The 21,389-nt window shown below is 56.6% G+C and overlaps 2 protein-coding genes and 2 non-coding genes across 4 annotated transcripts; 3 read left to right on the forward strand and 1 right to left on the reverse strand.

Annotated features, from left to right (window-relative positions):
- The first annotated feature begins 99 nt into the window (after positions 1 to 99).
- Positions 100 to 1,579, forward strand: MRPS2 (mitochondrial ribosomal protein S2). The gene is made up of 3 exons (XM_034067612.1): positions 100 to 135; positions 229 to 493; positions 749 to 1,579. Exons 1-3 carry the CDS (start codon positions 108 to 110, stop codon positions 1,290 to 1,292), a joined length of 837 nt encoding a protein of 278 aa, XP_033923503.1. The 5' UTR covers positions 100 to 107; the 3' UTR covers positions 1,293 to 1,579.
- A 1,295-nt stretch (positions 1,580 to 2,874) lies between these two features.
- Positions 2,875 to 3,010, forward strand: LOC115947015 (small nucleolar RNA SNORA17). The gene has a single exon (XR_004080993.2). It is a non-coding gene; the product is annotated as a small nucleolar RNA SNORA17 (small nucleolar RNA).
- Positions 3,011 to 3,447: 437 nt separating this feature from the next.
- On the forward strand, positions 3,448 to 3,581 carry LOC115946579 (small nucleolar RNA SNORA17). The gene has a single exon (XR_004080628.2). It is a non-coding gene; the product is annotated as a small nucleolar RNA SNORA17 (small nucleolar RNA).
- Positions 3,582 to 7,949: 4,368 nt separating this feature from the next.
- On the reverse strand, positions 7,950 to 14,202 carry DIPK1B (divergent protein kinase domain 1B). Its single transcript, XM_034067951.1, has 5 exons — positions 14,053 to 14,202; positions 11,782 to 11,916; positions 10,667 to 10,774; positions 10,320 to 10,496; positions 7,950 to 9,625 (listed from the first exon to the last, which is right to left on the reverse strand). Exons 1-5 carry the CDS (start codon positions 14,113 to 14,115, stop codon positions 8,813 to 8,815), a joined length of 1,296 nt encoding a protein of 431 aa, XP_033923842.1. The 5' UTR covers positions 14,116 to 14,202; the 3' UTR covers positions 7,950 to 8,812.
- Between the last annotated feature and the right edge of the window lie 7,187 nt (positions 14,203 to 21,389).

Raw genomic sequence — 21,389 nt, forward strand, 5'->3', positions numbered from 1 at the left:
GATCGCTCCGCCCCGGGTATCCCTCCGCCCCGGCCCGGGAAGCGGAAAGATCCGCTTGACCTTCATCCTCCTCCTCCTCTTCCTCCTCCTCCCCCTCCTCCTCCGTCATGGCGGCTCCGCGGCTCCTGCGGGCAGGTGAGCGGGTCCTGCGCGGCCCCGGGCGCGCTCCCGGCCCCGGGCGCGCTCCCGTCCCCGCCGCCCTCCTCACCCCCCGTTGTGTCCCCGCAGCAGCCCCACGGCTCTACCGCAGCCCCGCGGCCCCGGTCCCGGCGCAGCCCCGCAGTGAGTGCGGCCCCAGCGCCCTGCGCATCCCCTGCGAGCACGGAGCGGGTCCGGTGCCGCTCGGGGGCTCCGCTCTCCCAGCCGAGGATGAGAAGCTGCTGTCCGAGCCCCTGGCGCACCCCGACTTCTTCAACGTGAAGGAGCTGTTCTCCCTGAAGGATCTGTTCGATGCGCGGGTGCACCTGGGGCACAAGAAGGGCTGTCGGCATCGGTGAGTGAAGCAGGAGCTGCCCTGGGCTGTGTCCGCACTGCCCATGGAGACCCTCATATCCGCATGGACACGTACACCTTGCCCAGTGTGTGCCCTGCAGCCCCTAAGCCCTGGTGGGACTCGCTAACAGCTCCTGTGGTGTCACTGGGGTTGGAGGTGGGAAGGGTTCCACAGTGAGGCCGTGCCCCATGCAGGATGCTCAGTGCCTGCATCCCCTGTCCCCGCACCCCCTTGTGTCCTCCTCTGCCCCCGCAGGTTCATGGAGCCCTACATCTTCGGCTGCCGCCTGGACCAGGACATCATCGACCTGGACCAGACCATGGAGCACCTGCAGCTGGCCCTCAACTTCACCGCGCACATCGCCTACCGCAAGGGCATCATCCTGTTCGTCAGCCGCAAGCGCCAGTTCTGCCATTTGGTGGAGAGCACAGCACGGAGCTGTGGGGAGTACGCACACACGCGGTACTGGCAGGGCGGGCTGCTCACCAACACACACATCCAGTTCGGCCCCGGCGTGCGCCTGCCCGACCTCATCATCTTCCTCAGCAGCCTCAACAACGTCTTCGAGCCGCACGTGGCCATCCGGGATGCGGCCAAGATGAACATCCCCACGGTGGGGGTGGTGGACACAAACTGTAACCCCTGTTTGATCACGTACCCCATCCCGGGCAATGACGACAGCCCCAGTGCCATGGAGCTGTACTGCAAGCTCTTCAGGATGACCATCATCCGTGCCAAGGACAAGAGGAGGCACAGGGAGGCTGTGCGTGAGCTGCAGAGCAAAGCAGAGGGCAATTAGAGCCTGTGGGATGGTGCCCAGTGGGGTGGTGATGGGCGTCCTGCACCCGGAGCACTGGGTTTTGACAGGGCTCTGGTGCTGTGCAGAGACCCCCCAGTGGTCCTGGCTCAAACAGAAATGGTCCAGAACGATGTAAGGGGATGGGAGCCAGACCAGAGCCGGCTCCTGTCCCTGTGTGTGTCCCCGTTGGATGGAGGCACCTCTGTGCTGTGGCCTCTGTGTCCCTGAGCTTGTGATCACTTGGATTTCATGCGCTGTCCTGATGAATAAAGGGCTCCACAATCTTTCTTCTGTCTCCTTGTGAAACGGGGGGGCTCTGGTCGGTGTTTATGGCCAAGGAAGGAGGGTGGAGGTTGTGCCCACCCCAGGAGCACGGAGGGAGCAGGGAGGGAAGTGGCCCATCCCGGGGCTGGAGGGTCCCTGCTTTACCCCGGGGCATCTGGGGGTCCAACCTCAGGCACAGCCATGGGAAATGGGGTCTCCAGTCCCTGACACTGGTGGGAGGCAGCCCTGGGGAAGAGCAATGGGCCGGGGGTCCGGGTCCGGCATCCCCATCCCGGTCCCGCATCCCCATCCGGGTCCTCGGGCCGGCCGCTCCCTGCTCCGCGTCATCCAGGCCAGCAGGGGGCGCTCACGGGAGGCTGCGCTGGGCGGGCACCTCGCCCTATATAAGCGGGAGGTGGAAGCGCTGCGGCCTCTTCTGCGTGTGACCGCGATGGCGGCGGGGTCGGACCTGAGCGGCCGTGGGGCCTGCGCTGCCCCGGGCCGGGATGGGTCCCTCCAGGCCCGCTCCGTTCCGTGCTGCCCACACCGGAGGCCGGAGGGCAGCAGGAGGCTGCGGAGCCGGGCTCGGAGCGGGGTATGAGGAGGATGATGGTGAGGATGATGATGGTGAGGAAGGCTCACCGGAGGTACGGGTGGGGGGGATTCCTGTGTGCATCCAGGGCCGCGTGCGAGGCGCTGCCCGCGGTGACCCCGGGGCTCGCTCCCTGCTGGAGGGAACGTGCGCGGCCACGTGGTCGGGGCGCGCCGCCGCTGCCGTGGAGGGAGGGGAGCACCGGGGCTGCCATGGAGGGAGGGGAGCACCGGGGCTGCCATGGAGCGAGAGCGAGCACCGGGGCTGCCATGGAGGGAGGGGAGCACCGGGGCTGCCGTGGGGCGAGGGGAGCACCGGGGCTGCCGCTGCTGGAGGTGCTCCCGGAGCTGAACCCCCCCAGAAACCGGTGCTGCTGTTGATGCGCTTCAATGTTGCGTTATGGGGCACAGGTCACAAGGTTGTTACACACTCGGCTAAGCTGTTGTTAGCTGCTAAACTGATGAACTAATGTTTACTGTTATTAACTTACATTTTCTTGTCTTTTTTCAGCCTGGCAGAAGACAAAGGGTGAAGGGAAAAGGATTTTCATGACCTGAAAAGCCAAAGGTAAATGGTGCTTAACGCAAAGATCCGCACCCATCTATTAGCACTCTGATCTATTGCATTTAGTATCTACACGTGCACCAGATCCCTCTAAGGCTACCGAGTGGTGATGCTGTTCTTACAAACACGTGTATCCCCTTTCAGTCCCTGTGGGCTCCCCAACCTGCCACCAGAGGCGTTGCGAGGGTGGCTGCTGTGGCCCCTTTGTGTCATGAGGTGGCAGAGAGCGACAGGCTGTGTTCTACGCTCGTTTGCTCCCCGAGCTGTGAGCATTCCGAGTGATTGATGGCCTGACATGGTTTATAAACGGGGTTTAGTTACCTGCAATGTGAGTACTTGCCCTAAATGTGAGAGCTGCGTGTAACAGGGTAGAAAGCTGCTCTGTGTGACCTGTAGTGGGTCTGCAGCGGAAGCCCCACTGCATGTGGCTTTTCTTTAGCCTTAAAATGGGCAGAATCCTGTTGTGTTATGAAATAACAGGTTGATGTGATGTGCCTAAGCCCTGCCTGTGCTGTGCATTGGTTTCTTTAGCTTCCCTTTCCTGCTGTACCTTTCAGGCTTATGTTATCAGTGAAAGAGAGCCCATCTAACCAGGCTCAGGTGTGTGGATACACAAAGTAAGCAGTGTGTGCATTCCCCTTCTTTACAGAGGCTGCAGTAGTTGGCAGATGAGGAGGTCTCCTGCAGGACCCAGGTGAGCAGCAGTGGGGTGAGCAGCAGTGGGGTGAGCAGCCGCATGCCCCAGCTCCGTGTTGCAGACGTGGCTGTAGTGCCTTGTTTGTGTCATTAGGTGGCAGAGAGGAAGAGGCTGTGTCTGTGCTGGTGCTCTCACAAGGTGAGCACTCAGGGATGATGAGCAGCCTGACACTTGGTTCCTGGTTTTCCTGTGGTTTTCTCTTTAATGTTAAGTTTAAATGGTGACTAATGGGCAGCTCTGGAGGGACAGGGTGCAGGAGCCCTGTAATTCTCTTCATGACTTAATGTTACATAATATTATGTGACGGATAAAGGTAACTTTTATGCTTCTATAGCATAAAATCTAAGAATCATAAATCTAAGAATCATAAAGCTAAGATTCTGTGCTTTAGAAGTAAAAAACTGTTTTACTAACCTGCTGTGTTAAAATCTAATTCAGGTTTGTTGTATATCACTTATTGTTACAAAGGAATGGCAGACTCCAGTATTCTCTATTCTCATAACCCTGAGTCCTTGGAGATTTGCTTTCCTGATGTGTTGGTATCATTAGGAGTCAGATGAAGAGCTCTCCTATGCCAGAAGCTTTTAACGGCTCAGAGCTCAGTAGCTTGACATTGCTGCTGCATTTACCTCTTTCCCCAGAGAATCAGCAGAATATGGAGCAAAATCCCTTTAAAAAGCAGTTAAAATGATGCCAGTTGTCTTGAATTCTGTTTTTGCCTTCAGCAATCCCTTATGGCCTGCAAGACACCCTTGCTTGCTGCCTGTTCTGATGGTGAAAGGACACCTCTGGAGTTCTGCAGGGTTTAGTGTTACGTAGATACCACGAATCACACCTGAGCATGGAGGGGATGGGGGAAACAGGCTTCTGAGATTGCTGTTTTCAGAGTATTGATGTAGATAGAAAACCACTTTGGTGTGGGTTTAGCAGGTGCTGGAAGCTGTACCTGCTCCTACTGTTAACTCACCAGCTCCTCACTCCTTCCCCAGAAACCCAAACTAAAGATGTTCTTTCTCCTCACAGTTCTGGCTGAGAACAGGGCTGAGTTCTGGAACTGGATTCAGCTGCAGGTACGTGTGGCATCACTTGGAAAAAGAGCTTCAAGTCAGTAGTTTAGCATCTTTCTGTTGGAAAACCTCTGCTTTAGGTGGAGCACTCTCAGATTCCTCTGCTTTGCTAATGCAGCGGTTGATGTAAGCAATCCTTTAACACTTCATCATTTCACTTCATCTGCCTTCCTCAGCTCCCCAAGAGCATCCTTATAAAGGCAGATGTCAGTAGAACAAGACATTTGTGTTAAAAGCTTCCGGGTTTGTGTGTGTTGAAGTGCCTGAGATAATGAAGATGGGCTCAGGTGCTGCTGTAGTCTGACACGAAACACTGCTGAAAACATGCTCATGTCTCATATGCAAGATAATGAGAGATTGTGTCTTGGGAATCAAAGAAAGAAAAAACTTGATTTTAGTAATAAAGCCACAAATTGATGCTAAAACCTGAAGTCCTTTAAGTGGTGCAGACAGCTCTGGCCGTGTGCAGTGCTGTAAACTGAGAGGCTTTGCAGCAACTAATGGCTTGACAAAACCTGGCAGTGCTGGGTGGTGGAAAATGTCCTCATTAAATGGGCATTAGAGGGCCAGAGGTGTCATTAACCAAGTGGGCTGCTGCTGGCTGCAAAATGAGCCATTTAATGGGGAAGAGTCAGTGCTACCAGCAGTGGCTTTGGGAAGAATGCTAATAAGGTGGTTGGGGATATGCTCTGCAAAGAGCCATGCCCCAAGATGAGACTCTTCTATTTAATACCCTGACTTCTAACCCTGAAACTCACATTTGGGTTATTTTTGCTCCGGCTTTGCTTGCATCAAGGGTCCTGTAGCAGTGGTGAGTGCTTAATGAGTGTCTCTCCAGAGCTTTACTGTGTGAGGCATAGGAGAGCTATTAAAATGCTCCTAACAGCATTTGCTATGAACCATCTTCCCCAGCCTGAGCAGCAATCCCAGGCTATGAATATTGCTCTACTGAAAGAGCTGCCTGGCTCTCAGCTGTGCAAGAGGTGAGTGTTTTGTATTAAAGTGGCATTGAGAGAAATGAGAAGTCTTTGTGCACATTAACTTAGCCCTGCATCATTAAAACTGGTTTACACCCTGGCTTTGAAGGCTGGAATAAGCTCATCTTTTCTCTCTGCACTGTGAACGTTGCCTCTGCAATGAGGTTGGCAAATTCCCCTTTGATTTTTAGGGAGCCCAGGAGGGAAAGAATAACCATGAGCAGGCTCTGGCTGTGCTGTTGAATTCCCCTCTTCCTGGGCTCGCCAGAGTGCACTGCTAAGCCAGGAGATGCTGTCAAAGCCTTTCTGTTCTAGTGGCAAAGCCTGTCCTAAATGAGCCCAATTTGTTCTGATCTGCCTCCTGTCACTGCTTCAGGTCCTGATCCACTCGGGTTTGCAGGCGCTTGGCTTCCACTGACTGCAGTGTTAGGGTGTTTGGTGATGCTGGAGTTCGGTGCTGGCTGAAGCTTCCCTGTGAATTGTGATAACCCAGCCCAGCTGATAACTGCCCTCAGACTTGATTTCATTTCATGAAGCTTTTATTGTGAAGTCTTTGGGTAGTGTCAAGACAAACCTGATGTAATGCTTCAGTCAGCTGAATAAAAGCAATTCTGTGTCCTGAGGAGCTGCAGTGACCAGCAGGAGCCTGGATGCATTCATTAGCTGCTTGCTATTGACTTCTGTTGGAGTTGTCTCACACCCTGTGCCTTGTGTTTGCAGATCATGCCTTGGGGTCCTGCAGACCCGACTGCAGGTGAAATGGGCCATGGTGTCTGCAGTGAGGATCTGTAGGGTGCTGAAACTTCATCTTCTCAACGTGGGTTCAAGCTCAGCAGGCAGAGTGTGGTGATGCTGCTGGTTCTGGGTGCTTCCTGCAGCCTGTGTGCTTGGATGCTGAAGAGAAACGACTGTTCTGTTCCCCGGATCCTTTCTGCCTTTGCTGTGCTGCTGTTGAATAGCCCCCAGAGCTGGAACCTTGCCCTTCTCCCACTCATCTCCCTCCTGAGCTGTTTTCACGCTCTGAAGCACTCTGCTTTCAGTCTGTGTTTTCCCTGCATGGTAAGAAGGGATATAAAAAACCCCAAACTAAATAAAGATACCACCTCCAGTGAGCCTGGAATGTGTTTGTGTGTTTGTAGCACCTCAAGTAATACCTTCTTTTAACCATTCTAGGATAGAAGACTTATTTGTGGCTGCAAGAACTGGGATGGCTTCTTTAAACAGTGACAGAAGCCTTGCTGCTGACCTCCAGCCCCTTGTGGCTCAGTTCTACGCTGCTAAAGCAGCTGAGATGGGATTGTCACTCTTCAGTGTTCTGCCTTTCCTCTTTTTCCAGCTAATGTGGGAAAGCTGGAGCAGGCCTGAGTGTGAAATAGCTTTGCCTTTAGTCATTTCTCACCCATATTGTGGTGTAGCTGGTAAACGATGAGCACATGTGTGAAAACACTCAATGCTTTGTATTAGTGATGAACTAAACCCTCTGTTCTTGGGGTGTGTTATGAGGGATTCCTGGGAGTGTGTACACTGCTGTGTGGATTAATCACACAGGAATGTGGCAGCTCCTATGGGAGGTGTCTGAATAAGCTGCCTTGGTGAGTTCTCCAAGCACAGGGGCTGTCTTTCTCCTTGAACTTCATACTTCAAGGGATTCTGGTATGAATGGTCATGCAGGTAAAGGACCATGGTGGTTTTCCTTTTCTAGGTGCTCATGGGCATTATCTACCCCTGCTTTTGGGGCAGGGAGTGATGAAGTGCAAACAGAGCAGGCTGGTGAATTGCTTTCCCAAACACCTGACGAGGATTTGCAGTGGGTGTTGGGCTCCTTTCTCTAATAGAGGGAAATGATTTCTCTGGAGCTGGTTGCCATGGGAGTGCAGGACCAGAGATGAGCTGGAGCTGCTCCATGGAGCAGCATCACCCAATTCCAGCCCCTTCACCTTCCATACAGTGCTACTCCACACAGGTGACACTGTGTGCCCCAGTGCCTGGAGGTGAGGCCTTGGTCATGTTTGTGTCACTCCTGAATTAAGTGAGGAGCTGAGGAACTCACCACCTGTCAAACAAACCCCACAGGAGCTCATCCTGACCACAACTGAGTGATGCTGCCCAGCCCATCCCCCCTGGGAAGCTGCACCAGCACTGAGAGTGTGGCTGACACTGAAACATTCCCTCTGTGAAAGAAAGGAAAGAAAGGAAAAGGAAAGAAAGGAAGGAAAGGAAGAAGAGGTGAGAGGGAAGGACGACCCTATGGAATGAATAGAAGGGAAAATGGGGGTATCTCCAAAGAGCCCCTAAATCTGCAGCTGTGACACCGGCACTTGCCTGCACAGGGGAGGTGCTGTCAGATGTACTTCCTTTGTGACTGTACTTCAGATACGTGCCCCACTTCACTAAGCAGTTGGTGAGAGCACTGCCATGTGGTATATGGCATATTCCTGTCAGCAGGAATATGACTGAGTGAGCTTGGGGTAGGTCACACAAATTCCTCCTCTCTCCCAGGTTTCAAAGGTTGCTATAATTGAGTGTTTAAAGGAAACAGACTATAGAGCCCTGGTAGCATCTACACAGGCAACCAAGTGTCTGGGAGCCTGCTGCAGCCTTGCCTGCATTCATTTTAATGCTTTAAGCTATTCTTGGCTTTAGATGCTTCCAAAGCCAGACTGTGTGAGAGGGAATGGCCTGTGCTGCCAATCCCAGGCTGTGGGCAGGAGCCTGGCACAAGCCACCACATCCCTGTCTGGCGTCAGGCACTTGAGAAGGACGATGGAACTGCCAGGCCTCTGCTGCTCTGCTTCCTAAGCCACAGCTGGATCTGGAGGCAGATGACTCAGACACTAGGAGATGCTTTTGGACAGGGAAATCTACCTCTCCCTCTGCAGCTCATGGGCAGGCTGGTGCTGAGGCTGCTGCGTCGCTACTGATGTGCTGGTGTGATTCACGTAAAAGCCATTTATTTACATCAGAGACGTTCATCAGAAGATGATGTGACAAGAACAGCACGAATGATTCACTCTCATCTCGGCGCTGCTTTCCTGTTAAGCAAGGAACAGTCTGATGCCTCCAGCTGGGCTCTGCTTCCTCCTCGCTTTCCGTCTCATCTTCATCCCCCAGGCTCAGCCCGGCCCTGCTGTCCCGGCTCTGCAGCACACTCCTGCCGGCTCCATGGATGATCCCGATGATCCTGCTGGCGGTGGAAGTCATGATGTTGGTTTTCCATGAGGGACAAGGGGCTGCAGCTATGCTGGACTCCCTGCGCAGGGGTATGTGCCTGTGGGAGAGAGGATGGAGCAACAGGCCTTCAGCCCTTGCATTCTACTCTGAGATCACAGGTTCTAAACTCCAGGGCTGTGCTCTCCCCGTTAGGAGTATTTGGTGTTTGAAATCTTCTTCCAGAGCAGGGTCTTGAGGTTGTTGAGCACCAGGGAGTGGTGCACCTCCATCTGGCTGGCCAGGCCGCTGAGGGTCATGCACGTTCGGAGCTGCTTCTGCAGCTCCTCCTTCAGCTCCAGCGGTGCCCCATACAGCAGATAGTCCTGCAGCAGCCCGCACACCTTGGCCAGGTTGGGCTGCACCACGTCACTCTTGCACTGCTTCATGAGCTTGTCGCACGTGGCCGTGCAGTCCTTCCCATAGGTGCAGTCCACGTTCTGCTCGCAGTGCCGGCCCTTGAGGAAGCCTCGGATGGTCATCTCCGTGGCCACCTTCTGCAGGTTGACCATCTTGAAGTCGTACTTGTCGTTGTAGCCCACGTTCCTCACGCTGGCCTCGCAGATGTACATGTTCCCATAGGTCCCATGGAAGATCTCCTCCACAAACTCCAGGAGGCCGATGGAGATCTTCGCCCGCCGGGGCCACGCTGGTGCGAACCACTGGTGGATGAGCTGGTGCACCACCGAAGGCAGCAGCGGCTGGAGGAAGGGGGGAACGTCCACCCCATAGAGGGAGGTGTGGGGGATCTTCTCGGTGACGTAGAGGTCCCCGCAGTGCCCCAGCAGTTTGGACGTGTGCTCTTTCTCGTGTAAGGAGAACATGAGAAGGAACTCGTTGAGCTGAAGTAGAGCCCAGATGGATTTGGCCTCTGCTAAAGACACTTTCCCGTCCCGGTTCACATCCGCCATGCCGATGATCCGGCTCACCAGGGCTGCCAGAGAAGGCTGATCTCCCAGCTTGGACTGTGAACAGATCCAGAACACAACAAGTGGCATCAGACCCCTACAGCTCTCCATGTTCAGGCTTCACAGCACTAAACTGAACTGGGGAGACAAAGAACTGAGCTTGGGAGAGGAGGGAACAGCCACCCTGCTCATACAACCTCAGTACCACACCACTGGGTAGGGCTGGACCAGTTCACCTCCAGCAGAATTTCATCAGCATCAGGGCTGCTCTAAACCCAGATGGGAAGAAGCTTCCAGGCTGAGACCTAGGCTGGGTTAGCCTGGAGAAGAGAAGGCTCCTTAAGGGGAGACCTGAGAGCAGCTCCAGTGCCTAAAGGGGCTGCAGGAAAGCTGGAGAGGGGCTTGGGACAAGGGATGTAGGGACAGGCCAAGGGGAATGGCTTGAACCTGTCCGAGGGGAGACTGAGCTGAGCTCTGAGGCAGAAGCTGTTCCCTGTGAGGGTGCTGAGGCACTGGCACAGGGTGCCCAGAGCAGCTGTGAATCAGAGGCACAGTCTGTCCCTGTCCCCACCACTGCCTGCACTGGAGCCAGCCCATTCCTCAGGGAGCCCCATAGCTGCAGGAGACAAGAGGAGCCCTGCCTGACCCCCAGCACCGGGGGGAAGTGTGGGCCCGAGGAGCTCTCATTCAATGGGAACAAAAGACACATGAGTCTTCCCAAATGACATCCCAGAGGGACCCAGGCACTGACCTTTAGGAAGTTGAGCAGCATTTCTTTGAACTCATCCATCGATGTCCCTCGTGTGGGCTTGTCAAAGAGAACCACGTCCCTCCTGGGCACAGAGTCCGGGTGCCCGTCTGCCTTCAAGGCTTCCTCGATGCCACATTTGATGATCACCTCCGTCTCCCTCCAGAGCCCACTGTAAACCTGCAGCAAGGGCAAAGGGGCACACTGAGATGGGAGAAAACAGCAGGCGCAGAGGACCTGGTTCTGGTCCAGACTGGGACCAGTACAGGGTTAGGGTTAGGACATTCCCCGGTTGGAAGCTGGCTCCCATCCCCAGCCCTGTGGTGGGTTTCTGGGGGGCAGGCACCTACCTGCTGGGTGGGAGAGGAGGAGAGGCAGTGCTGGAAGAGGAGGCTGCGCTCCTCACACAGATCCTTGCACGTGGAGCCAGAAATGATCCCTTTCTTGTACTGGTCACACTGGGGAGGGGAAGGCAAAGAAAGCAGCTCAGCAGGAGCAGATCCCTGTTTAACTGATGGATCCAGGCTCATCCCCACAGCTTGTGCTGTGCAGCACCCCAAGCACATGAACTGAGGGTGCATGAACCATCCTGTCACCAGCCCCATGCCCATTGCCTGCCATGCCCAAACCCCTCAGTGGCTCTGATCCAGCTGCTGGAGCTGCTGGAGGCAGGAGAGGCTGCAGCTCTGCAGCTTTCCAACAGCCTCAGGGCTGGGGGGAGCTGCAGGAACTCACTGCATCTCCTTCCCTGTATCCCTGACTAATGGGAATTAACCCTCGGACCTGCTCACAGGGGACTCAGCATCTGCAACCCCGAGCTCAGAGCAGGAATCAGCCCCCAAGACCCTGTGGTCAGAGTCATGCAGGAAATCAAATCAAATCGTGGCTGTTGTTATGGCAGTTCCTGCCTCCCGGATGAGCCAGGCACGTTCACACAGAGCCATGGGCCTGGCTGGTGCGTGACCTGCTCCCTGCTATGGGGCACACTCAGCAGCCCCACTCCTGCACCCCACGGCAAACCCCAGGCCGAGCTCCCTGCTCTATGTGCAGCTGGTGCCTTCCTTGGGGCACAACAGCAGTGCTGGGGTACCCACAGACTGCCTGCTCCCCTTTCCCCCATGCTCTGCTCTGGGGCCCAGCACGATGCTCTCCCTGTCTGGGGATCTGCTCACTGCCCTCCTGCTGCAGCTTCATCTCCACACACATTAATCTGCCCATGGCTGCTTGGCTGACTTCCCTCCCATACCTCATTAGATGCTTTCCCATCGCCCTGGCAGGATAAGGTCACCTCTCCCCCTCTGCGCTCCATGGGATGCCAGGGAAGCAGCTGCCAGGAGCACTCCTTGGCACAGCATTCCTGACGGATGCTGCAAGGCACCACATGGGGCTGGCAGGGGGCTGGATACAGGCACCACAGCACCGCACACCCCACACCGGTACCCACGGGCACTGCCCCATCACTCACAATGATCACACGGCAGACGTGGCCGCGGCACAGCTCCGAGTAGGACGCGTAGTGCATGTAGGCCACCCAGCTGCCCACGAAGATGCCCAGCCACACCACCAGCAGGTACTTCACCTTGATGCCCGGGAGGCGGCTCTGCAAGGACAAGGGAAGGCTGATGAAGGCTGGGTCATTGTCAGTCAGACAAGGACAACAGCTGCTGCATAACCGACCTGGGCTCCGGTGAAACCTTCAGCCTGTTTGGTACAGATGCACTAGGCTATTATGCAACTGCTGCTGCAAGTAGGTCATTTGAAATTCCCTAAAAGCAGGGAGATTACAGCGGTGGGCTGTGGGGAGCTGCATGCTGGGCATCCCTATGCAGGGAGCTGCATGCTGGGCATCCCTATGGCAGGGAGCTGCATGCTGTGCATCCCTATGGCAGGGAGCTGTGGCTATATGCTCCTGCTCCACTGCCGCTGTGAGAGCAGAGCCTGCTGCCTCTGCATCCTCAGTGTGAGGGGCTCTGCTTCTACCCATGGACCCTTCCCAGTGGATCCCCCTTTCCATGGACATGGGACGCAGCCACCAGCAGTGTGGGAGTGAGGGGTGAGGAACCTCCAGGGCCTGGTGCAGGGTTTGGGTGCTGCCATCTGCCCTCCTGCAGCACAGGGTGTTTACCTGGCCTGTGTGACATGGCCCAGAGCCCAGGCAGTTCCTACAGGCAGGGAATGAATCCTTGCATCAAGCACCCCGTTCCCTCTGGTTTCTATGGCTAATTCCTGCTTCAAGAGAGCCCTTGGCCAGTGGCCACCTCCAAATCTCCTCTCTTCTTGCACCACATCAGTGGTGAGACCACGACCTGCTGCTGGGATAGGGCTGGATCCAACACCATTAAACCTGCCAGAGATCCCTGCTTGGTCTTGTAGCCCAAAACTGCTCCCACCTCCAAAATGCCTCATCCCTGCCTCTTGCCAAGATGCGAGGGCTCTGCTGCAGCAGTACCGGCAGTGCTGGAGCCTCCTGCTCTCCTGCCACACCGGCTGAGGGTGAAAGCAGGCAGGTCTGCTCTGGTTGTGACATTATGCATGTCAATTGCAAGTGCATCTTAACTGGGAAGTGTGAAGCAGGCCACGATGCCCAGTTTGCCATCGAGCCACGGCACTGGTAACAAAAGCCTGGTAAAGAGAACCTGACCATGGCAAGGACTTGGCAGAGGATGGGTGGCTGCTGCCGTGAGCTGAAAACCAGCCCAGGTGGTGTTCCAGAAGTCCTTGAAGTTGGACATAGACCACTGTAACCCACAAGACACCCCCAGCACAGCAGCCCCCCTAAACCTGCCCAGTGGTGGGTATGTGACCCCCTGCGCTGGGAACAGCGGGTGCTTCATGGTGGATCCCACCAGTGGGGACCATGGTGGGGCTGCCACCCCCTCCCATGGGGACTCAGGTGGGTGAACTCAGCACAAAGGCTGTCCCCAGGTCCCATCACCCTTACTCTGTCCCCAGCTCTGCCCTCCCAGCCACAACCAAACCCAGCCCCTGCCCATCAATGTGGCCCCACACAACTGCTCCACAGCCCTTTTGGCTGGGAAGAGCACAGCATGCAGGGGTGGCTCAGCACCCCAGGGCCCTGGGAACAGAGCCGCAGCACCCATCCAGCAATCCGCTGTGCTGGGGACCCACAGAGCCTCCTCTGAACACTGCCCTCCCCATGCATCCCTTCCTGCACCCGGTGAGCTCTGCTCCTTCTCCTACCACCATCCTTTGCTCACCAGCTACCTGCTACCACATCCCTGCTTTTCCCCATCACCAGGATAACCTCCCATCCACCGGGAAAACCGCTGTGCTCCAGGGCACTCACCAGATTTCTCATCCCACTGCTGCAGGAGAAAACGCCCAAGATAAGATCCTGGCCCTGCATCCCCAGCCCCACATCCCATCCCCGCATCCCCAGCCCCACATCCCCGCATCCCCGGCGGCTCTGAGCCGGGTCCCACCCCCGGCAGCTCGGGGATGGGAAGAAGGAAAAGGCAGGATCGCGGCTGCACCGGCTCCTCCATCCACCGCTGCGGACTGGCGATGGATGGGGCTGTCCGGTGCTTCACGGCGGGGCTGCGGCTGGCCCGGGTTGTGCAACACCCGGAGCCCCCGGTGCCGGTCCGGGCACCCCCCCCGGTGCCGGTCCCCGTATCCCCTTGCACCAGACCGCGGCGGAGCGTCCCTTTGTGCACGGTCGCTGCCAGGATGCAGACACGGGCACCGCATCCCGGCCCTGCGCATCCCCCGGTACCTGCAGGCCCTTGGAGCTGGGGCAGAGCAGCACCAGATGCAGCAGCCGCCGGATCCTCCGCATGCTGCGGGAGCGCCGCACCCGCGGCCTCAGGCTCCGGGGGGCATGGCCGGGGCGGCCGCGGCCCCCTCCGAGCCGCCGGGGAGCCGGGGGGGGGGGCTCGCAGCGACCGCCGCAGCCCGGCCCGGAGCGGCTCCGCCCGGCTCGGCGAGGGGCGGTGCACGCAGCACGGGGAGGCGGGGAGCGGCTGCGGGTTTAGGCTCGGTCCAGCTGGGCTCGGCTCGGCTCCGATAGGCTCGGCTCGGCTCGGCCCAGCTCGGCTCGGGGTTCCAGCCCAGGCTCACGCCACCGGCCGCGGTTCCCCGGTGCCGGTTGATGACCCCGGGGATGCGGAGCCAGCCCCAACAGTCTGCAATGGGGAACCCCGGGGCTGGGCTGGCATCACCCGCTCCTCACCTCCTCACTGTCCCCTTCGCAGCATTAAAGCCCCATAGCAGCAGCAGCAGCAGGTCGGGACTTCCTCCCTGTCTGTGTTGCATCTGGGCAGGGAAACCCCAAGGCAAGACAGCGGCTGCTTTGTGTGGGGCAGGGAGCAGACAGCTCAGGCGCAGCCTCTCATCCAGGGGAGTGCAGCATAGAGGGAGGGAGAGGAAGGTGGAAAAGAGAGACAAAAATGTGCCCTTTGAGGTGCCCCCTCTGTGCCCCTGGGGCTCAGCAGCATCCCAGCCTCCCCAGTTCACCCTCCTGTGCCTGGAGCCCTGAGTTTTAGGGCTCAGCACAGAGCACAGAAGGAAACCCTTACCGGAGATGGGGAATGTCATACCTAGGCCCAAGCAGAGTGAGGCTGGAAGTGCCACAGAGCTGTCTGCAGGGCTCTGCCACATTCCAGGGTAGATGTCCAGGGAATCTAATTAGGAATGAGCAGACCTTCCCCAGCTGTAATATGCCAAGTAATGAAGTGATCAGTATTGGTCGCTGGGATGCCTAATGAGCACTTATCACTGAATGATTCATTAATCCAATCAGAACAGTAATACAAGTTCTGCAGGTCGGATTATCTCTCACATCCCATGTGCAGGGGTAGGAAGACCTCTCCCTGCGGTTCCCAGCTCTGCTTTGTATTCCAGACACATGGGGAACCTGGAACCAGAGGTGTTGGTGTTGCCACCCCACAGCCTGGGCTGTGACAGGGGTCTCTCCCCTCCCCAAAACCCCTGGCACTGCCTGATGGGATTCCGGCAGCAGGCAGCATCCTGAGCACATCCAGGCTGCATGGAGGTGGGAATGAGGTCCCGCAGGAGCTGTTACCATCCAGAAAATGATGGAAGCAGTTGATGCTGATCTCAAAAATGGGAATCTTTACCTGGGTTAAGTCACTTCAGTCTCTCCTGGGTCACTCAGCCCATGAGAGCCCCACACTGATCCTCTGATCACATCCCAGCTGTGCCAAGCGCACTGTGCCCTGCAGACACGGGACCTCATGGGTCACCCACTGCCCTGGAACAGTCCTTTGCTGACCTGTAATATTTACCCAGCTACTGATAATGTTATTCAATACTGAATAATTTATCTTGCCAGCTCTAGTGCTAACAGCAAAGTACAGAGCAGTGCTGAGGGCTGAGCAGGGACCTCCACTGTCCCCTCATCCCCTCCGGAGCACCCTTTGCCTTCCTCTAGGTGGGATGTCCATGGTGGGTGGCACCAGGCTGATGCCATCGCCCACAGTGCCCATTGCTGCTGCCTGGCTGGGGGTGCAGGACCCAGAACTAAAACAGGGGGTCTGCTTACTCCAGCCCAAGTGATGCCATCAGGATCAGCCCCATGGCCAGGAACCAGTGGAATTCCTGGTGTTCCATTAGGAGCTGATGGATCCAGGCTCCAATGCTCTTTCCTGTGCATCCTTGAAGGATTTGAGGCCTGCACTTCCTGCACAGCACCACAGCTGGCTCTGCCCGCCGGGCCCGGATGGGGCTGAGCACTGCAGTTATAATTGGAAATGCTAATCAGCTCTTGTGCTTCTGGCTTGACAGCACAGCCACCCCCAGCACCAGCTTCCCTCCAGTCTGGCCTGTGCTCGCCCCCTCCTCTTCCTCTCCAAAGCTGTGCTCCTTGTAATGAAGCACTATGGAATTCGGGGGGATCTGCTGAGGCTCCTTGTGTGCTTCGGGCCAAGGATGCAGCTCTGCAGAGCTCACTGGGGATGCTGTGGGGGTCTCACCCCCTGTTCACCACCATTCCCCTGGGCTCGGAACATCCCAGGGATGTCCTTGCCCCTCGCTAAGAGCCCAGCACCAGACCATAGGGCAGAAGAGGGGCAGCACTGGGGGTAAAGCAGAAGGTGGTGGCTGTATCTGGGAGCTCTGGAAGGGGAACCATGCTCATTAGTTCTGTCATGTGCCACCCGTGGGCTCTTCCCAGCCCAGGGAGAAAAGGAATTTGCAAAGGAGCGTGGACAAGGAGGCTGAGCAAGCAGATCTCTGCACTGGCTTAGCTGGTTATGGAGTTATTCATCCCCATGGCTTGCATTAGGAGCTGCAACCCAGGGGATTCCTCCCTCAGCGGTGCCTGCAGATGACCCTTGCAGGCCCCAGCCCCTCCACAGGACCCCCTCCTGTTGCTCCAAGAGCCAGGACATGGATTTCTCCATTGAGATATCACAGAAAGCAAGCTGGGAGGGACTGGGCTTGGTGGTTCCAGTGGTGCTGGACTCCCAGAAGGCCCCAGGAGCACAGGGAGCTGACTGGGAAAGCCTGGGCACAAGCAGGATTGCATCTGTAATGAGGAACTGACTCCTTCCAACGCCTGTTCAGGCTCCACAACCACATGAGCGGGGTCCTAAGCACCCAGGAATTAATGAGGGTCTGACCCTGTCTGCGCAGCCACTTGATCTTTCCCAATGCAGACAGCTGGCTTAGGAGGCCCCTTTGTTCTTTACATCCCAGATCAATCGGGATAGCTGTAATCAAGTCCTTGTGAAAGCTCAGAGTGGGCTTTGCTGCCCAGTGAGCTCAGGGGGAGAGCAAGAGGGAGAGGTCATGCTGAACTATTGATGGAGCACCAGTGGCACTGCTCCTGTGCACGGAGCTCCCTAGGACAGTTTGCCTCCCTATCTCTTGCTAATGCTGCTCCATTGATCTCCTGTGACAAGCGGCAACTACAAGAGGGTTTTTAGCTGGAGTCGTTAAGAAGCATTAATCAATAACAGGGGAAACGGAGAGAGAACCTGTTTCATGGGGACATGTTTCTGTTGTGGATGTTTGCCAGTGCGGTTTGCTTCCAGCAGCCAGGGAGCCCTGCCAGGAAAGCATCCACCTCGGGCTGGACTCTGGCACCTCAAGTAGATCCTGAGCCAGCAACAAGCTGGCAATGAGAAGGGATCACCCAGGGAGCACGTGGCACCTGATTCCAGGTATCCCAGCACCCGAAACCACCCCACTGTTCTTACACAAGGACCCCAGGAAGAGCCAATATACCCCAAGTGTGCTCGGTACCTGTTTCATGCCATGCCTCTGCTATACACACCTGGCAGCAGTGCAATGGGTGCAGCAGCTCCCTCAGGGATGCAGCCTGCAGTGCTGCTGCCATCGGCAAGACTGGGAGCTCATTCCTGTGGCAAGACTGGAGCTGTTTGCAAGAGAACCTGTCCTTGGGCTGGGAGCACCCGAGGCTGCTCCGCTCCCTCCTGCCCTGACCACCGGTGTCAGTACATTTCCATCACTGCATGGCACCAACACCCAAGTCACCTCCCCGAGCAGCTCCTGTGCTGAGCCCCAGCGAGTGTCTGAGATCCTGGAGCCCACTTCCCTTGGGGAGCAGGAGGATGGGATCGCCTTCAAAGGTGACTGCAAAGGGGACAGTGTGAGCCCCATGTGCTGCTGCAGGCAGTGGGACCATGGAGGTGGTGCAGGATCCCACTGGATGAGCTCAGCTCAAGGAACAGCCCCAGGACACAGGAGCTGAGCTGATGTGTACTTGCACTTGCAGACTCAGCCCAAAGGCTCTCTAACTCTGCTGGTGAATCAGGAACATCACAGAGCTGTGTGCTGGAGGGAGCATGGGGAGAGCAAACAGGGCCTGCACCCAGCAGGTACCGAGTGATGCTTCAGAGGAAGGAAATGCCTGTTTGGAGGCAGGGACAGGATCCCAACGGATCTGAGCTTCCCTTTCCTCCCTGGGCACATCACACTCAACTCCCAGAGCCCCAGGCTCCCACTGGTCTCATGGACCACTGAGCTGTGGTAATTACAGCAGCTCCTAGGGGGAAACAGGATCTTCCTCTTCCCTGTAATTACAGCCACGCATGGGCAGCAAAGGGATGTGAGGCAGCAGGAGAGGAGCGATGGGGACACTGCCATGGCAGCAGATCCAGGTGTCATGTCCAAGGCTGTGTCCTGTGCTGGGCTCACTCCCATCCCACCCTGAGCTTGCCCATGTGGGTGATGTGATGCCTCACACAGAGGGGGATTTCCAGCCTGGGTGTGTGCATGTGAAGCAGCAGTGGGATCCTGCAGTGGTTTTGCTGCCTCCCTGTTTTGGCAACGTCTGCCAGGAGGAAGAAGTTAAACCGGTGCTGGGGGTGTAGGGATCTGAGCAGAATCCACACCTGATGGTGCAAACACATCTCCAGCCTCCCTGACAGCCAGCTTGTGAGGGGTTCCTCATGCAGCCACACATGGTGCCAAATCAGCCTCATGTCTGCCATGGATTTAATTGTTGGGTTGCTCAAGGCAGAGAAAAGACAAGCTCAGAAGTAAGCACAGCACAGGTTTTGTGGGGCCTGAGACCCACCAGGTTCTCCAGTCCCTGGCAAACGGGACCATAAACCCCATCTGGCTGGAGCAAACATCTGAGCAGATAATGTCGTTTCCTTCTCCACAGAGCTCTCTGGAGGTGAGCAAAGGTTACAGGAAGAAAGGCTCTGACTATCTAATATACTTTTGCAATATAGCTTTTGCAATTCTCCCTTAATGGTGTGTTTCCAGAGTCAGACTCCCTCAGGCTCTTTCTCTTTCCAGTGACCACAGGAGGCTGGGTCTGCAGAACCACAACACAGAGAATCCCAGACTGGTTTGGGCTGGACTTAAAGCTCCTCCAGCTCCAACCCCTGCCACGGGCAGGGACCCCTTCCACTGGAGCAGCTGCTCCAAGCCCCTGTGTCCAACCTGGCCTTGAGCACTGCCAGGGATGGGGCAGCCACAGCTTCTCTGGGCACCCTGTGCCAGCTCCTCAGCACCTCCCAGGGAACAGCTTCTGCCTAAGAGCTCAGCTCAGTCTCCCCTCGGGCAGGTTCAAGCCATTCCCCTTGGCCTGTCCCTACAGGCCCTTGTCCCAAGCCCCTCTCCAGCTTTCCTGCAGCCCCTTTAGGCACTGGAGCTGCTCTCAGGTCTCCCCATGCTGCCCCAGCCCAGCTCTCAGCCTGGCTCCAGAGCAGGGATGCTCCAGCCCTGCAGCATCCTCACCAGAGCAGTTCAGCAATCTCATGCTTGTGTTTCTGCAGAGCCCTGTTGCTTCAGTCCTGTGGGTAACTGCAGCACTCACTTCAGACCACAGAGTCAAGAGCCCAGTTCCTCCCCAAGTGTTTACTCTGCTGTCACAAGAGCACTGACGTGTCATTGCTGACAAGGGCAGCCACGAAAGGAAGTGTGAGCCAGCACAGCAGCTGAGGTCAGGCTAGAGCTCTGCCTGTGTGTTGTGATGGCTCAGCCCTGGGCTTCCACACCACCAGCACAGGGAGGAGCAGCAGCAGGACTTCCCCTCCATGCACTGGTGCCATTTGAGGCTGAAACAAGTGAGAGGGAAATGGGATTCACCCACAGCCTTTACCCCAGCTGCTCTCAGCCACCATCCTTGCCTCGCCAAGCAGCCTGCAGCTGTACATACAGCCCAGCCCAGCTCCCTGTGTTTGCCAGGGCAACACTTCCAGAGATTCCAGTGATGCCATCCTAATGGTGTCAGCTCTTAGGACAGCCTTGCTCACTGGTGCAAAGATGGCCCAGGTTACCAGTCTGCCAGCCTGGAACAAGCTGTAGCAACGTAACTACATCTGTGTCATGATGCTGGGCTGTTGTATGTACCCTGAGCTACACAGAGGTGAGACTCACTGACCCCAGGCTCCAAGATGTCTCTCAAGCCAGCTGCTGGTGGAGACAGGTAAAGAGGGAAGAGGACGGATGGATGTGTGGATGGATGGACTGACAGAGGTCTGGAATAAGTTAGGTGTGTAGATCTTCCCAGTGTCCACAAGTGCCTGACCTGGAGGCTGCTTTGCAGCCCCCAGCAGCAGGGGTTGCTGTCTAGGAGCCTTAGCAAGCCATGGCTTTGTGCTGCCCTCCCTGGGAGGGCTCACAGCCACCCGCATGCCTTGACATGGCCAGGAGCGAGGAGGCTTGGCTGCTGTTTCCTCCTCCCCTGGCTTTTAATGTCACCAAAGCCAGCTGCTGCTTTCAACACATGTCCCTTGGCAGGAGCGAAGGGAAGCAGGCTGATGGGTACAGATGCCAAAGACACTGCAGGACGTCAAGGGCAGAGGCACGGGGAGACAACGAGGAGCAAGAGACAGCTCTGCAGCCCCGAGCCTCCATCTGCTTCACAGCCCTGAGTGGTGATGCCGGGTGATGGGCACATCCCTCCTTCCGTCCCACCCCACTGAGTGCTTTCCCTTCCCCACACATCTCCCTGCGTGGGAGATGTTCTCCCTGGCTCCCTTTCTGTTCCAGTCAGAAGCTAGTCATCCAAAGGGAGGTCACATGGTGTTTCCAAGGGAAGCAATAAATTAAGACAAAGAAAAGATAAACCCCACAGATGGATTATAAGGCACCATAAACTGAGGCCAAGGGTGGTAAAGCTTGGCTTTATTGACTTCTCATGGGCCCAGCCTCAGCTATCCCACCATCAGCAATGCTGCATGGACCCTCCAGCTCTCCAGCCTTTGCTGTTAGTGCTCGTGCCTGGTGTAGCTTTCTGAGGCCTCTGCTATGGGTGCTGGGGTGCCATAAACACCCTCAACAGGCAGTGCCTGACATGGAGAACTGACACACTCCTGCCTGTGTCTCTGGACCCTGTTCACACAGTCTGCCTTGCACCGCATCTAGATCATCCAGTCACTGGTGTAAGTGTGCAAAACACACCTGCGAGCTGGTGGGATGGGGTTAAAGGAATCTGGAACCGCTTTGTTCTGGCTGCTGCAGTTTGGGAGGGCAGGAGGGGTTGTCCTTGCCATGGCCCAAACCCAGCCATGTTTCAGGGGGTGCCACGGTCCCTGTTGTGTTACACAGCCCGCAGAGGCTCGCAGCCCGCTCCCATCAGCCTGTTTGCTATGGTCATGTTGATGCACATTG

The sequence above is a fragment of the Melopsittacus undulatus genome, chromosome 11, assembly GCF_012275295.1.
Source record: "Melopsittacus undulatus isolate bMelUnd1 chromosome 11, bMelUnd1.mat.Z, whole genome shotgun sequence".
Classification (NCBI taxonomy): domain Eukaryota; kingdom Metazoa; phylum Chordata; class Aves; order Psittaciformes; family Psittaculidae; genus Melopsittacus; species Melopsittacus undulatus.

Bases quoted from the DNA above. Each gene is read 5' to 3' on its own strand.
- MRPS2 (XM_034067612.1), top strand. From the start codon at position 108: ATGGCGGCTCCGCGGCTCCTGCGGGCAG. The intron at 136-228 runs GTGAGCGGGTCC...GTGTCCCCGCAG, and splicing joins TCCGCGGCTCCTGCGGGCAG to CAGCCCCACGGCTCTACCGC. The intron at 494-748 runs GTGAGTGAAGCA...CTGCCCCCGCAG, and splicing joins AAGAAGGGCTGTCGGCATCG to GTTCATGGAGCCCTACATCT.
- DIPK1B (XM_034067951.1), bottom strand. From the start codon at position 14,115: ATGCGGAGGATCCGGCGGCTGCTGCATCTGGTGCTGCTCTGCCCCAGC. The intron at 10,497-10,666 runs GTAGGTGCCTGC...CCCTTGCTGCAG, and splicing joins CCTCCTCTCCCACCCAGCAG to GTTTACAGTGGGCTCTGGAG. The intron at 9,626-10,319 runs GTCAGTGCCTGG...ATCTGTTCACAG, and splicing joins TGCTGCTCAACTTCCTAAAG to TCCAAGCTGGGAGATCAGCC.